Consider the following 15,346-nt stretch of genomic DNA (forward strand, 5'->3'; position numbering starts at 1 on the left):
TATTCTCAGAAAGGAAGATTCCAATAGAGAACTAGAGTTAACTGCTTTTAAAGTAAGTAGTAAATTCCATACTTCTTAAAAAGAAAAAAATAAAACTAGAGTTACTGTCTTTCTTATTCTTAAGAAAGTTTCTATTAGGTATCATGTGAAATATGGCAATCTTTTTTTTTAACTGGAGTAAAATCACTTTACAATGTTGTGTTAGTTTCTGCTGTACACTGAAGTGAATCAGCTATATGTATACATATATCCCCTCCCTCTTGGACCTCCCTCCCCACCCCATCCCACCCATCTAGATCATCACAGAGCACCGAGCTGAGCTCCCTGTGCTATACAGCAGGTTCCCACTAGCTATCTATTTTACACATGGTAGTGTATATACGTCAATCCTAATCTCCCAATTCATCCCACTCTTCCCTTCCCTCCTGTGTCCACCCATCTGTTCTCTACGTCTGTGTCTCTATTCCTGCCCTGCAAATAGGTTCATTTGTACCATTTTCTAGATTCCACATACAAGCGTTAATGATATGATACTTGTTTTTCTCTTACTTCACTCTATGACAGACTCTAGGTCCATCACATCTCTTCAAATGACCCAATTTCGTTCCTTTTGATGGCTGAGTAATATTCCATTGTATATATGTACCACATCTTCTTTATCCATTCATCTGTTGATGGACACTTAGGTTGTTTCCACATCCTGGCTATTGTAAGTAGTGCTGCAATGAACATTGTGTCTTTTTGAATTATGGTTTTCTCAGGGTATATGCCCAGTAGTGGGATTGCTGGGTCAGATGGTAGTTCTATTTTTAGTTTTTTAAGGAACCGCCATACTGTTCTGCCCAGTGGCTGTATCAATTTACATTCCCATCAACAGTGTAAGAGGGTTCTCTTTTCTCCACACCCTCTCCAGCATTTATTGTTTGTAGGTTTTTTAAGATGGCCATTCTGACCAGTGTGAGGTGATACCTCATTGTAGTTTTGATTTGCATTTCTCTAATAATTAGTGATGTTGAGCAACTTATCATGTACCTCTTGGCCATCTGTATATCTTCTTTGGAGAAATGTCTATTTAGGTCTTCTGCACATTTTTTGATTGGGTTGTTTGTTTTTGAAATATGGCAATCTTGAGAGCATACACTCATTTGCAGTTCATGAGAGCTCAAGACTTTTTGGTAGGCAAATGGATTTGTCTAACTTTTTTCCCCAATACGAGCACATCTCAGAAATCCTACTTCTATTACGGTCAAGTAACAAGCACTAGGTCTTTTTTCATGTAAAATGTTAGAGCACTTCCATTTTCCAACCTCTATTATCTCCTAATCATAAGACTTCAGTAGGAGACAAAGAATAACTCATTTGCTCTGGTCTTATTCACATAGGCAAGAAAATGCTATTACTCCTCATCATTATTCTTATGTACTTCTGGATAAATCACATCAAAAGTATTTAGTGATGGCTTATGATAGGCAAGCCACTGAAGTGTACAGAAATTGGTATATGAGTGACAAAAATGCAAAAGTTTTGTTTCCTAGGCCTGAACCAGATTATTTAGTGATAGTGTATACATTTACCTGGAACTCGCACTGTAGGAACTAGAAATAGAATTACTAAGAGTGGGAATTAGTTGAGGGTTATTTCAATTATGCTTTAAGATGAAATACAATGTTTAGAAACATCCTCATGGTCTCATGGTTTTGACAATTTGCTCCATCTGATCTGCAGCTGACTCGATGGCATCCTTGGCATTCTCAGTGTTTAGTGCATCCTGCAACTTTTTCAAGGTGTCTATTGTAGTGGCTTTGGATGGACCAGGACTTGGGCTTTTCTCAGATGTGGTATCATCTGATTGCTCTTTGGTGTCTTTTCTATAGACGTCACTTTACTGAAGATTCATGATTGGCTATTTCATCAAGAGTGAAAGAGAAGTTTCCAAACTCTCAGGGATGTTACCATTATTCAGCACAGAGGCAATGACCGGTGTATGGACATTTTTGAATATTCCTTTGGCTGACTGTTGCAACTCCTTTACACTGCTACTCTTCTCAAGCATAGAGCACAGAGCTGTTGCAATCTTGGAACATAAAGGTTCACTTTGCATTCTGTCCTGCTTTGCCACCACTGCAGATTGCATCTCCTTAAAAGTTTTGAGCATCTGTTCAAAGACATCCTTAACATTACCATCTTCTTTCACAGCCATCAAGAAGATCTGAGTGTTCATACTGCTGTTAAACAATTCGGTGAGTGCATTTGTGAGGGAAGCAAGATCGTGCATGTGAAAGAAGAACGTTTTGGCAGCTTGAACGAGCCTCTCTTTATCGTTTTCTGACCCTGAAGACATTTCTTCAGAAGAAATGTTTCAGCACCGTAAAACAAGTAGTAATCCAAATGAAAACTAAAAGTATATTTGGCAACCATAAAGAGACTGAAAGTATAATCTGAACATGAGAATAACTCGTATCAAAGGTTGGAAAGCTATACAAGCTTCAAAACAGAAATGATCTTGTGCTTTAATAAAAAATAATTTAAACAGAGTAGAATCAGGGGGTTTCATTAAATTTAAACCACATATCAAATATTGCATGCTAGATCCTGAATTGGATATGCTGACATATGGAATGACAGTATTCACAGGTATTACCCTCAATACCCATCCAATCTAGTGAAAAAGATTGGATAAAATATTAAAAATTACATAGAGGGGCTCTGGTTTCAGTTAAGATAGAGCAAGCACACTCCATCCAATCTTTCCTACTGATGACAACAAAAAATTCCGGACAGAATATATAAACTATCAAGTATCTCTGAAAGGTGGATAACAGCAGACTGAGGAGGTAGAGAATGCAATATTCCAAAGAAGATCAAGGCCATCTAATACAAACTCCCAATGTCTGTCCTGTCATTTCTGTACTTTCATTACAACTCGTCTTCTTCTGCAATAGAGAAAAATGTTAATGTCTCTAACCAATGTTCACAATCCTCTTTTGGTATTTCCTCTAGAATTCTGCTCTATCAATCATCTCCCCTTTTCTCTTGTGCCGTGAACTGAAGTCCTCCCAAAATTCATGTGTTGACACCCTGATTTCCAGTATGACTGTAATTGGAGACAGGTCCTTTAGGAGGTAATTAAGGTTAATGAAGTAATAAGGGCAGGGCTCTGGTACGATAAGATTAGTGTCCTTGTAAGAGGAGACACCAGAGAGCTCCCTCCCTCACTCTCTCCACCTTGTGAGGATGCAGCAAGAAGGTGACTGCCTGCAAATCAGGAAGAGAGCCCTCACCAAAAACTGAATGGGCTGGTACTTTGATCTTATATTTCCCAGACTCCAGAGCTGTGAGAAAATAAAACTTCTGTTGTCCAAGCCCCCAGTCTATGGTATTTTGTTATGGCAGCCCAAGCTGACTAATACATCTTGCATCCTCCATCACTCCTTCTTTATTTTTCCTTCTCCTTTAATTATGTACATACTCAGTTCCCTATTCAGTTGGTTAGGATTGCAGGCTTTCACTGCTGTGGCCTGTGTTCAATCCCTGGTCAGGGAATTGAGATCCTGCAAGCCACATGGCGCAGCAAAAAAACAAAAACAAAAACAACTGCCCTATTCAGTTTTAAAAAAAGTTTGACTCTGATTTCTCTTCAAGTAATGATTCCATCTCACTCCTTCCTTTAATTCTCAAATTTCTCAAGAGAGAGATTCTTTACGTCATTGTAATTTATTCTATCCCTCACTATTTTCCTGTAGGGCATCAATAAGTTCTAATTATCAAATCTCTTGGCCTATTTCCAGGCCTTAACCATCTTGAGTTCTCTGCATTATTAAAATTGCTGAATACCTCTTCCTACTTCAAGATTTTTTCCTCTTGAGGGCTCCATGATGCTGTATAACTCTGGTCCTTCTATATCCTCTCTAAGCATATATTTATTTTATAGGTTTCTCTTCCTTATACCACCAATGCCTTTCCAGTCTCCTAAGCGCCGCAAGGCTGTGTTTTTGGCCCCCATTATATTGTACGCTTTCTCCCTTCAAGATCCCATAACTACAAATGCCATCTGCGTGCAGATGACTCCTAAACTTCATGGCGTAGGTTCAGCAATTCTCCCGATCTCCAGATCTACATTTCCAACTACCTACTGGTCATCTCCACATAGTGACTGCACCAGTATATGCCATACAATTATCCAAAACTGCTCTCACCTCCTCAGAAAACACTTTCTCCTCTTAATCTTTGCCTCATTATTGAGGCTCAAATCCCTTTTCCTTTTCTCTTCCCCATATTAAATCAGTCCCTAAAATTTGTTAACTCCCTTTGAACTTATTTCAATCCATCCCCTCCCTTCCATTCCCATAACTACTATTCCAGTTAACTCTCATCTAGACAACTTTAATGGTCTCACATTTTATCTCAATATTTTTGTCAAGGGGTCACAAACTGGCAATCCACAGGCGAAATCTAACCAGCAGATATGCTTTGTTTGACCTACCACAGTGTATTCTCAAAATTTTTATCAGTTGCAAATTTAAAAATTGAAACATAGAAATCTGAATTTCTACTGATTATTGAAAAAATGAAATTAACTGGCAGCATTAAGTCCTTTTTCTGAGCTGGAGAAATTTCCTAGAGCTGAGGTTGTCCCCTTTAGACTAGACATTCACCTCTACACCCTATTGTCTTACACTAAGTGTTTCAATTACTTACATATCTTGTCCAGTTACTATAGGCATTGGAGTTGGTAACCCATGTTTTATTGTCCATACCCACTAACCCAGTTTGTATAAACTGACTTTCCTGAAATCCAAACCTCCTAATATTATCCCATAACCAAAAACCTTCGATGGTTCAGTATTGCCTAGAGAATAAAATACAATTTCCTAGCATGGCATCTAAGGCCATCAACAAACTGCTCTCAGTCTTCCACTACTTGCCTTCCCTTCACTGCTCCCACATATACTCTGTGCCACCAGCATAGTGGGTTAATTTTGTTCCCTGAAAATGCTCCACAGTTTTTTGTTCACAGTTTTCCCTTCACCTGTATCATCTCCTTCATACCCCACCTCCTTACACATCTATTGAAATCCTACTTATCCATACATACATACTTTGGCTACACTGGCCACAATACTTTTTCCCCATGTTCCTACATGGTGGGTCCCTAGGCTATGTCAAATGCAAAATGACCCAGAGGGACAAAAGCAATCTACTGCACCCCACCTGGTCCTTCTTTAGAACTATAGCGCAGCACCTTTAGATTGTACAATCCAAGTCTCCTGGCTGGCATCTTGGTTCCCAATCCTCTACCCACTCAATAACAACAGGAATTTTTCTTGTTGACATAAGAATAGCTATCATTTAGTAAGTTTTTGCCATAAAACAGGCACTGTGCCAAGTATTTTACATTTATTATCTCATAGTCCTTTTATGCCAATCCATAAATTACAAACTAGTAAATTACAAATCACTAGAGGCTGAGTGATTTTCTTGCTTCTGATGTGTCTTTGCTGCAGAGGAATCAGTGGGGATTAGGACAGAATCTAGAGAAAGAAGCATGGGAGACTCTGATCTAAGCTTTAATGGAAAGGAGTCCAATTGATCTTTAAGGTTTTTATATTGTCAAGACAATTAACCAAGATGACAAGAGAGAGAGTGATAAAGAGCAGAACTTCCAGCCAGGAAAGAAGAGCACACACAAAAAAAACACATTTGGCTGAAAATATCTGTATCTATATCTCTTGAGAACTTAGATCAATCAGCAACAGGTACAAAATGCAACAGAAGCTAAAGGAAGTTTAATATCTGGAAAAGCTGACATGATGGGAACCCAAAATCTAACAGCTTCAATCAAAGAGGCATCTTGTCTACTGAATTGAATTAGCTCAGTTGGATAGCACTTTTCAACAACAAAAAAGTCCATTAAAGAACAAAAATTTTAATGTTTTACCATTGCACTACTAATTACTTATAATTATTATAATAATTATTATAATTATCACTTATAATTAATATTACTTAATATATATCAATTTTATATTAATATAGAAAATAAAAGAATTCTGAGAACTAAACCATGCAGAAACAGTCGATGAACCAGACAGGCAGAGGGACCCAGCAGAGACTAGCAAAGCCTGTAAGTCATCACATTCCATTAGAAACATCCAGTTGAAACCAGATGAAAAAGCACTGCAGCAATACTCCCCAACAACTGCTGGGACCACTGAACTCAGAAACACAGCAAGGTAAGCAATATGGGTATTTCTATCAGTATTGATATAATACTCTGTTTCTCCATATTAAAGGGTGTTTGCAGTAACAGGTCAGGCTTGAATCCTAGTCATAACTATAATAAATCAACAAAACAACTTTTTTTAAGCGGATCCCGTGACATGTTCCTGGTGATCATTTATGTCTCTGAAGACACCAAGAAAGAAGAAAAATAACAGCTTATATAATTAACTCAGAGGGGATGATATAGTAGTAAAGACATCAATTTTAGAAAAGAATAAGGATGAAATGACCCCGTGTGAATGTGTGTTGTTTACATGGAATGTAACATTTCCTTTTATGTCTTTAACATTAATTTAAGCATCCAGTATCTGCGAAAATATGAATGTGATCTAATTCTAGTTAATGTATAGCACTATGCTCCTTCATAAGTTATATTACATTTAAATATCACTGGGCCTTTGCTGTGTGTCTCCAAATAGACTGCTATCTTCTTGAGGGCAAGGAACATTGTCTACTCAAGGCATATGGCAGAGGTTTCTCAAGTGAACATTTGATAAATGCTGGTGAATGATCTAGATATTCTGCTTTCTGGTCAGAAATATTCTTTTAAAGACTTTATATCAGAGTGTCATCACACCATGATCAACCTTGTTTTTTTTAATGAAAGGCCATGGTTTTGATTTAAATTAAAGAAGGAAGCTCAGGACTAGTTAGTAGCTGTTATTTTCTCCTGAAAAGCTTCTGACTTTACCCATACCCTACACCCACACTCCCAGATAAGTGAACCTTGCAGGATAGCTGGACCAAATATGGGTAGTGAGGACAAGAGACACATTGGAGAAAGGTAAAACCTTAGAGAGCACTAATCACCAAACATCAGAAGCTTGGACAGGGTCATGGTTTTTCTTTTTTTCTTTCTTTCTTTCTGTTTTTAATTGTTATTATGGGAAAAGTTCAAACATACACAGAAGTAAAGACAATAATATAATAAACTCCCACACCCCCATAACCCAGCTTCAAAAATTATCAAAACAAGTTTGATCTTATTACCTCTATGAAGCTACTCCAATCTGCCTTCTAGATTATTTGGAAGCAAACCTCAGTATCATTTCATCATTAACTTTTTCAGGATGGATTTCCACAATGGCAAGAGCTCTTCAGTTTGACCTTATGCTCCTCAAACCAATAATATTTAACAGAATTGTCTTTGACTTTGAAACACACCCAGTGTCCTGCTGTAAAAATTTATTTTTGATGTCAGTGTAAAAGTTTTTGGAATGCATTTGCAATACATATCAAAAGTAATATAAATTTTTATTCCTATTGATTACATAAATTGTATATTTATATAATCTGAATTTCCTCTGGAAATTTATCCTGAGGAAATAATCCAGATAATTGAAGAGTGAAAAAAGAACTATGTGTATTAAAATACTTATATTAAGACAGTGAAACAATTAAGAATTTGTTAAATTATGGTAAAGATATATGAAATACTTTATAAAATATAAATATATTTTATATAACCAATAAAATAATTATAAAACTAGAAATAGGGGAAGTGTTTAAGTAAGTTAATATAAGATGAAATTTTATTTCTTATTATTACAACTTGGTAAAAATACTTATGCATTTAAATAAACTTTGGAAAGGAATAATAAAAGAAAAACAAGATGGTAGGTTTATAGGTGTTTTTCCTCCTACATATTAAAGTGTTTATATATCATTGCTATAAACTTTTTATTTTAAAATACTTTGTTTTATCAAATCTTTTAATTTCATCATGGTATAATTCTACCGTCTATCAATGCACAATCACCTGTCACTTCCTCCATGAATCTTCCTCTAATGACCTCCATATTAAATTTTCTCTTTAAATTCCTATAGCACTTGAGAGTCGATGCAGTACTGTTATTCACAAAAGTATCCTGAGAAATTTTTATTTACATATGTGATGATCAATACATTTTTATTTTGCAAGGTGGTTCCTTTCCTGAAAAACTAAAAGAACTGTATAGTATCATTAAATAAACTTTAACTTTCAGATACAATCGTCAGTATATTTCTCCCATTTCTTATATGCTCTTTAATCATGAGCGTTTACTTCTTATTTCAACAATATTGATGAGTTAGGTCCAATAAGAATCCATCTGAAGCTAGTCTTTGTTTTCATTCCAAGTTCCTAAGATGAGCAGATCAAGTATCAGTGCTTCCAGATTTGTTTACTTCCTTTTTTTAAATAAAATAACAAGCCAAAATACATGTGATAGCCTAACTTTATTTTAGCAAAAGAACTCGCTTATCACACAAACTTTTTCCACCCACAGCCCAGATAGAGCAGCAAAGAAAGCATAGCTGCTTCAGCAAAGGCTGGGGTGAAACTGGCGTGCCAGAGACCAAGCACTCCACCTGCTGGCTAGCAATTCCCCATCAGGCTGCCCCAGGGCTCTTTAAAACTTATTTCATGAACCACTACAATAAAATGCTCAAATAGCCACACAAATTCGGCGGTACAGAAGTGGATGGTAACTGCCCATCACTAACAGGGAGCACTATCGTGTTATAACAAATAGTGTAAAAGTTCACAACTGCCATACAAAAGATGCAGGTGATCAGAGCTGGATTAAGTACACCACTTAGCTACCTGCTGATGCCGGGCATCTTAAAAGTCATTTTTTAAAATGACTTTAAAATTATTTTAAAAGATTGAACTTTCAAGTTAATATTTAAAAGATCTGCCCTGAAAATGCAGTAAGATAGAGGACAGTGTATAGCCCAGAACTCCTCTCAGCTACAGTACTGTATATCACTGGTAAGACATCACTTGAGCCATGCCTGAGTAACAACTGTGATCTTTAAGAAGGGTGACTCCAACTAATTGCAGACCTTTTTTGTTTTGCTGAGACAAGTAAGCAATTCGAGCATCAGAACTAAATTGTCATGGGCAATAGCTGAAATGCTGCACATTGCCAACTAAGATTTTTCATGCGGTGTATAACCTCTCCTCTAAGTATCAAGCACATATTTAAGAGTGTCAATTGGAAAGGTACAAATTGTTAACCCTCCTTAGATGACAGACTGTCTCCACATGGCCCCAGTGTAAATATTATTAAAGTATGAGTTCTTTTGTTTTGTTTTTAGTTTTCTTAATTTTTATTGGAGTCCGGTTGATTTACAATGTTGTGTTAGTTTCTGCTGTACAGCAAAGTGAATTGGTTATATGTATACATATATCCAGTCTTTTTTAGATTCTTTACCCATACAGGTTATTACAGAGTATTGAGCAGAGTTCCCTGTACTATACAGTAGATGCTTATTAGTTATCTATTTTATATATAGTAGTGTATATATGTCCATCCCAATCTCCCAGTTTATCCCTCCCCCCATCCCCCACTTTCCTCTGGTAACCATAAGATTGTTTTCTACATCTGTGGCTCTACTTCTGTTTTGTAACTAAGTTCATTTGTACCATTTTTTTTAGATTCCACATATAAGTGATATCACACGATATTTGTCTTTCTCTGTCTTACTTCAAAGTGAGTTCTTTAAAATTTGAATTTGCACAAGGCAAGCACCACCTCTATCTATAATTTTGTACGACGTAGTGCTTTCACCTTGATGTTGTAGTTTTAAATCTGTCTTAACTTCCTAACTAGATTAGAAATTTCATGAAAGCAGGGACCATGTCTCTTTCATTTCTGTATGCTCTACAGAGCCTAGCATACTACCTTATAATAAATAGTAAAGTACTACTCGCCATTAGGCAAATTGCTATTGAATTATTAAATTACTTCCTTCATCGGGCTCTTCAAATTTCACTTGTCCCAAACATAATTAATTGGTTTCACCTTCAAACCCCACCTCTCTTCCACCTAATTCTCTAGCATTTATCTCACTGTTGAGATGGAAGTAATTTTAAACTGTATTCAGTACTGGGGCAGGTATGGTGGCAGGGCTGCTGAAGATCTCTTTGCATAAGGAACCCTCAGTCCCCTTCCCCAAGGAAGAAAAAAAAGGAGGTAAGCCTGACTCAGAAAAATAAGTCTTTTTTCGTTAGATGTGAAAAATAATTCTGAGCACATCATGATATCTCTTACTCAGACTTGTTATTGGCACAAAATTATGGATATCTGCAACCTAGGAAGAAGGGTATAAAAGAGCATGTGCAAGGGCTTGAGTATGTAAAGGAAAGAAAATACTACTTTTGTAGCTGAAAAAGTACTGTATCTGATTTCTGGTAAGACTGAAACTTTTCATCAATTAATTACTACTATTTCTTCTTTTACTGTCTGTTCAGAGTTGTTTGCATGTTTACCTGACTGTTTTCTGTATTAATAACAAGACTAGTTAGAAACCAATACTTTTTAATATTTCCTGTATTTTAACCAGTTTGCTTTCAGTCCTTCTTACATGGTCATCTTTGTTAGTCAAATTTTTGTGTGACTTTTTCCCATTGGTTTTAAGCTTATAAAGCCCTCCATATACATTTGAAAATTATCTGTTTTCTTCTAGCTATTTTATCATTTGATCTTTTTTACATATGTTACACTGATATTTTTAAATTAATGTTTAATCCCCCACAAGCTAGCCCATTATGCCAGGATCATTTATGGAATACTAATTTCTATTGATTTCAGATTCTACATTTATTATATGTTAAGTCAAACGTATAGAAGTGTCTTCTCTGGGGACTATTTTGTTCCATGATTCCACCTACTCTTGCACCTATACAATACTTGTTAATATTGTGTTTTTATACTGTTTTAATGTTTGAGGAGGAAAAAGTCCCAACATTACTTATCCTGAAAAAAGTAAGTAGTCTCACCTATTTAGTCTTTCAGATGTATTTTATGATTAATTTGTCAAGTTGTGTTAAAACAATGAATTAATTAGGAAGGAAGTGACCACTTGGAAACATTCAACCTCCCATCAAGGAGGAAGGTTCATCTCTCCATGTGTTTATCCTGAGGTAAATAGAACCACACATCTTTTCTAAAAGCCATGCCTTCAGATAACAGCATATGACAGCTTTTAGAGAAATTTCCCACTTTTTCAGGGTAAGAAAGACTCCTCTCACCTAAATATCTGGATGGGGATGTAGTTGGTGATCTTCTAAATTCAAAGTCAGAAACTGGAGTTTTCACTTCATGATAAGATCTGAAAACTAGGAACCAAAAAAGAAAACAGTTTAACGTAAAATTTCTAGGAGAAAAAAGCGAAAATCAAAGTCCCAATTTGTGGTTATCAAATTGCAGTTTGCAACCCAATGGTGAGTTTGTGGAATATTTAATAATCCTTTCACAAACAATTTCTTTAAATGGAATTGAGATATATTCTAATTTGTGGACATTTGTATCTGTCACGTGTGTGTGTGTGTGTGTGTGTGTGTGTGTGTGTGTGTGTACTGTACCTAAATCAAAGATAAAAATGAATTTCTGACCATTGATACAATTTATTCCACCAGGGGTACTAGTGCATTTTCCTAAAATTAAGAGCAAAAATTATTATGTTCCTAATCCATTTCCAAAATTTTTCCCCTTTCCATTTCCAAACTGTATCTTTATAACTTGGAGGATAGGTTATGTTCATGTTTACTTTCTTGAGAGAAAACATCTTCATTCCTTCCCCCCATGCTTCTGAGATTCCCAATATCTAGGCTAAGAACAGTGGTCCTAGAAAGACAGGGCCCAGATTAATTAGCATGTTGTTTACACAAAGAGAGGAGGAGCCAGATCCCACACAGGTATAAAGGACTCCATTTTCTCCTTCTTTTCTCCCAAGAATTCAAATGAAATATTCAAGTGTCAGGCACATAGTAAGCCTATTCCAGGTGTGCATACTGAGGAACATTGTTCTCACTAGCTTCAAACTCTCACCCAAATTCACTCAGAAGGGTGTTGCTTATTCCTTCTTTCTCTGAGCCCAAAGTACAGACACAAGCAGGCTACAAACACCAGGCTTGTTTTATTCATTCTGTGATGTACTCTTGCTACTTATTCCCTAATACCTTTGTGAAATGACATTATCTTCTTTCTGAGACTAACTCTAGCGTATCTGAATAATGGTCAAGTGTAATATAGACAATTCTAAATAATTTAATTTATAAGCTTTGCCAATGGAGAACCAGAGAGATAGTCAGAACTGCCCTGTCCCTTCCATGATGCCCACTGTCTCTCCAAGTGAGATTTTAATCTAAGGAACCTTGAAAATAAACCGTTATCACGAGGAGTTTTTGGTAAATATTCTAAAGTTATATGTGTTGCCTTTGGATGCCTCTTAGGTTTGGAGAGCAAATAATTGACCTGTAAAGACATAAAGAGTGTTTTGAATATTGTAAATTAAGATAACAGAGTATACAAACAAAATTAGCAATTATTGCCCTGTAAACTCAGAGATCTTAATATTCTTCTGATCCTACTAATTTAATTCCAAATATTAGAAAAATCAGTCTGGTTGGGGTATTCAATGTGGTGACTAGAGTTTGAGGAAATTAAGGGTCACTGGTAATCAAGAGCTAACCATTTCAAATATGTTATTAAATATTACTTGGAAATAATCACATTTATTAATAATCAGATGCTAGATAAACACAAATCTTTCCTATCTAGGATCTCCCCCCCCTCCACAAGATCTAATGCCATAATTAATGCATCAACAAGTTGCATTATGTCACCCATATATTCATACACTGACTCCAAGTTTCAAAAACTTGTTTTGAAAAACTTGTTTTCTGAGAAATTCCTTAGATAGCATACTACTCTGCTATTCATAAAGTAAAAGATTTCCTGGTCAAATCTATACATCCAGCAGATATTTTTCAAGATTTCTAGTAAAGATTTACTATTGTATTTTTCAGAGATCATATTTGAAATATGGCTCAAAGTGACTTCCTCTACCCAGAGAACCCAAAAAGGCGACAAGAAGTAAATCGTCTTCACCAGGAGCTCCTTGACTGCTTATCTGACAGCTTCCATGCCACCAATAAGCTGATTGGGGTTTTAAATACGCACTTAGGGTGCAGGCTGGCCTCCATTGAAATGAAAAGAGATGCGACCATCAAAGAAAACTGTGATATCATCATCCAAGCCATGATGAAAATCCAAAAAGAATTGCAAAAGGTTGATGAAGCACTAAAAGATAAACTAGAGCCAACCCTTTATAGAAAACTTCAGGATATTAAGGAAAAAGAAACCGAGAAAATTGCAATAGTACAAAAGGTTATTTCAGTCATCCTGGGAGAAGCTACTTCTGCTGCCAGTGCAGTGGCTGTTAAACTCGTGGGCTCAAACATCACAACTGGCATAATTAACAAGTTGGTCACTGTGTTAGCTCAAATTGGTGCTTCTCTCCTTGGTAGCATAGGAGTTGCTGTTCTTGGCCTTGGCATAGATATGATCTTCCGTGCCATCCTGGGAGCAGTGGAGAAAACACAGCTTCAAGAAGCCATCAAAAGTTATGAGAAGCATCTGGTGGAATTCAAGTCAGCCTCAGAAAAATATCATCATGCCATTATTGAGGTCACCAACACAGTGAAACAACAAATGAAATAAACAGTTACTTTATTTGCCACTGGAATATTTTTCTGCTTCTTTCTCAATAATAGTGTTTTGCTTCTTTGATTAGGCTCATTTTCCATAAGCTTCCAAATAGACATAAATACCATAAACAACTCAGAAAGAGGACTCAAAGATGCTAAAACTAGATGACTCTAGAGAGTCTTCTATCAACGATGAATGTCTGGATCAGTTGGTGCTAGACCCTGTGAGTAAAAGATTACATCCTGGTATGTCTTCTCACTGTGCTCCACAGATCAACATTAGGGTGAATGCTATTGTAGAGCAGCAGGTGTAGGGGTTACCTTTTCCTTTTCTAATTCTCAGTCAAAATCCTTCAAATTTGCATTGAATGCACAGACTTTCACTTCTACCACCAGCTCAGACATCATTTAGTTCTAAGGGACATACTTAGTAACTTCTGCCCACATGCAAACACTGAGCCTTCCAATGGAATAGAAATACTACTGTAATTTTGACCATCAGTTTAAATCCAATTTTCTGTAAGTTGGAAGTGACTGAAATATGGTTTGTAGCAATTTATGTCAACGATGAAAGGAGGCAATCGTTCTGTAAACTTCTACTAATTACACACTGTAATCTGGATGGAACTTTAAGAGGGAAAAGTTAAAACTATAAAAGATAAAAGTTGTTTCTATAGTTGCAATCAACCCTGACCAACTGTGGTGTGATGATTAAATATCCCTCAAGTGAATGTCTGAACGCTTTGGAACATTTTCAAAACAAGCAAACAAGCAAATCCCAGGTATATAAATGAATTTAGTACGCAGGAGAAGAAACTGCTACTTACTGTTTTAAGAATTGTCATTTAAAGGAAAGTTGTAATTTATTACTTTATGAGTTTTTAAAAAAGCGAAATTTTATTTTCAATACTAGCAGAAAGCTTCCCTTGCTATATAAAACTTTAGGTGATCCATTTCATTAATTATCTAATTTCAGGAAAATCCCAAGGCTACAGAGGTCTAATGGTTCAGTTGAATTTCTGAAGATGCCAAGTGTTTGTTTTCTAAATACTTCACCAACCAATTACTCCCCATTGAGACTCCTAGGTTCTACTTACAAATTTATTTTAAAAGTCATTCATGTTGACAAAGCGAGAGAGTGGCATGGACATATATACACTACCAAACGTAAAATAGATAGCTAGTGGGAAGCAGGCGCATGGCATAGGGAGATCAGCTCAGTGATTTGTGACCACCTGGGGTGGTGGGGGTGGGATGGGGAGGGTGGGAGGGAGGGAGACGCAAGAGGGAGGAGGTATGGGAACATATGTATATGTATAACTGATTCACTTTGTTGTAAAGCAGAAACTAACACACCATTGTAAAGCAGTTATACTCCAATAAAGATGTAAAAAAAAAAGTCATTCATGCAAAAATGTTCGTTACAGTTGATTCTTGCATCCAAGTACAAGAAATGTCTTTAAATTTTAAAGCTCAACATATCTTAAAACTTAAAAAGCTACATGAAATACTGTAGTTTTTCAAATGTAGTCTTTTCTTTACCTTGTCATTGCTTTTATAAATTAGTTGCAAAATGTCACAATTTAG

General features: G+C 36.2%; 2 protein-coding genes and 1 long non-coding RNA gene across 3 annotated transcripts in view; 1 reads left to right on the forward strand and 2 right to left on the reverse strand.

The window, feature by feature from the left end:
* Positions 1-13,074, reverse strand: part of LOC141275902 (uncharacterized) — a 39,809-nt gene extending 26,735 nt beyond the window's left edge. Inside the window, exon 1 of the long non-coding RNA XR_012324519.1 lies at positions 11,300-13,074. This is a non-coding gene — a long non-coding RNA (uncharacterized lncRNA). The remainder of the gene's footprint in view (positions 1-11,299) is intronic.
* Positions 1,682-2,740, reverse strand: C11H12orf60 (chromosome 11 C12orf60 homolog). Its single transcript, XM_004332555.3, is given in 1 exon segment — positions 1,682-2,740. A coding segment is annotated over 1 exon segment (660 nt). The 5' UTR covers positions 2,342-2,740.
* On the forward strand, positions 1,854-15,008 carry SMCO3 (single-pass membrane protein with coiled-coil domains 3). Its single transcript, XM_073789023.1, has 3 exons — positions 1,854-2,240; positions 6,037-6,233; positions 13,079-15,008. The coding sequence occupies exon 3, from the start codon at positions 13,095-13,097 to the stop codon at positions 13,770-13,772; it is 678 nt and encodes a 225-aa protein (XP_073645124.1). The 5' UTR covers positions 1,854-2,240; positions 6,037-6,233; positions 13,079-13,094; the 3' UTR covers positions 13,773-15,008.
* The last annotated feature ends 338 nt before the right edge of the window (positions 15,009-15,346 follow it).

Source organism: Tursiops truncatus, chromosome 11 (assembly GCF_011762595.2).
Source record: "Tursiops truncatus isolate mTurTru1 chromosome 11, mTurTru1.mat.Y, whole genome shotgun sequence".
NCBI lineage: Eukaryota > Metazoa > Chordata > Mammalia > Artiodactyla > Delphinidae > Tursiops > Tursiops truncatus.

Excerpts from the sequence above, each read along its gene's own strand:
- SMCO3 (XM_073789023.1), top strand. The coding sequence starts at position 13,095 with ATGGCTCAAAGTGACTTCCTCTACCCAGAGAACCCAAAAAGGCGACAA.